The sequence below is a fragment of the Primulina huaijiensis genome, chromosome 2 (genome assembly GCF_012295235.1).
Source record: "Primulina huaijiensis isolate GDHJ02 chromosome 2, ASM1229523v2, whole genome shotgun sequence".
Classification (NCBI taxonomy): Eukaryota; Viridiplantae; Streptophyta; class Magnoliopsida; order Lamiales; family Gesneriaceae; genus Primulina; species Primulina huaijiensis.
In genome coordinates, this window is record NC_133307.1 from 20,588,582 (window position 1) to 20,589,902 (window position 1,321).

Here is a 1,321-nt window from a genome sequence, read left to right on the forward strand (position 1 = left end):
TATAAGTATAGTATAACATAAGCTACTTTTTGAGTCAAAGTGGATTATGTACGAAACAGTTTCCAAAGTATAAGATAGTCCCAACAACTATACGCATCAGTGGCTTAAGTTGATTTTGCATTTTACGCGTGAATTAATCAATCCATTACTCAGCTCGATTTGGGATCGGGTATTGGGAAGAGTCCAGCGCCGGCAGCCCCTCGCGGCGGAGAAAAACCCAAAAACTTCTGCAGATTCGTCCTTATGCTGATCGAACACAACAGATACAAAAACGCCATCGAACAATCCGTCATATCATCCCCCAACAATCCCCTGTGGCTCATCTTCTGAACCAATTTTATCGGAACAAAGGGGATTTTGGCCACAACTTTGCCCTCGAACAAACTGTTCAGCAACCCGAAAACCATGAACAAGACCAGGGCCACGACCGCGCCCGATTTGAACTTAAACAAGGACAAATCGCGGCTCGATTCCTTCAATGACGTCTCCACTCGATCGATTTTTTTGGTTCTGGGTGATTTTTTGATGAGATTTGAGGAGACCGAAGAAGTGGCGTCGGATGTTTTCATAGTCTCGAGTTTCTTGGACGCTTTGTCGATCGTGGATTTGAGGGATTTGTAGGAGGAAGTACGGTAGATGAGTAGCCATGAGATGGCTTCGCATACAAGTGCGGTGCAGATCGAGATCCCGACCACCGTGAGGCTGTCAGAGTATCTGAAGGTGGAGAATAGGGTTGACGCCATTGGGGAATGAATATTCGAAGATCAGATAATCTAGTTGGGTTGAGAAGTTAAATCTATTTCTATTTATTAACGTTTTGGGTCTCCTTGTTTGAGTGGGAATTCAATTACTGTCGTCGTTTGATCTGGCGCATAATTTTGACTAGTGATCGTGATAAATTTTGATTATCTTTATTTAACTGTCTCACGAATTTTTATTTGTCAGATCAATTTTGATCATATTTACAATAATAAATATGGTCTAATCCAACAATAAACCATACTATAGTAATAATCTTTTTAATTGCATCAGTAATAATAACATTATAAAAAAAAGAAAAAGAAAAACAATCTTACAATACTTTATCACGAGTTAATGTTGTAAAACGGATATCAACTCAACCAAATTCATTAAAAATTAATGTTTTTTATGTCAAAAATATCATTTTTTTGTAAATATAGATCATGAAACTATCTCACGAGATAATTTTTCAAACATCATTGGAAGATGTGGGGACTGATCGAGGATGGGGAAAACTAGAAAGCGAAGACTTGGGGAAGAGAATGAGAATATAGAAGTTGAGGTTGGCCGAATTTTTGTT

At 38.5% G+C, this 1,321-nt stretch overlaps 1 protein-coding gene across 1 annotated transcript; it reads right to left on the bottom strand.

Moving 5' to 3' along the window:
* LOC140959702 (uncharacterized) lies at positions 1 to 802 on the bottom strand. The gene has a single exon (XM_073417683.1). The coding sequence runs from the start codon at positions 741 to 743 to the stop codon at positions 150 to 152; it is 594 nt and encodes a 197-aa protein (XP_073273784.1). The 5' UTR covers positions 744 to 802; the 3' UTR covers positions 1 to 149.
* Between the last annotated feature and the right edge of the window lie 519 nt (positions 803 to 1,321).

Coding starts and splice junctions, on each gene's coding strand:
- LOC140959702 (XM_073417683.1), bottom strand. CDS start 743: ATGGCGTCAACCCTATTCTCCACCTTCAGATACTCTGACAGCCTCACG.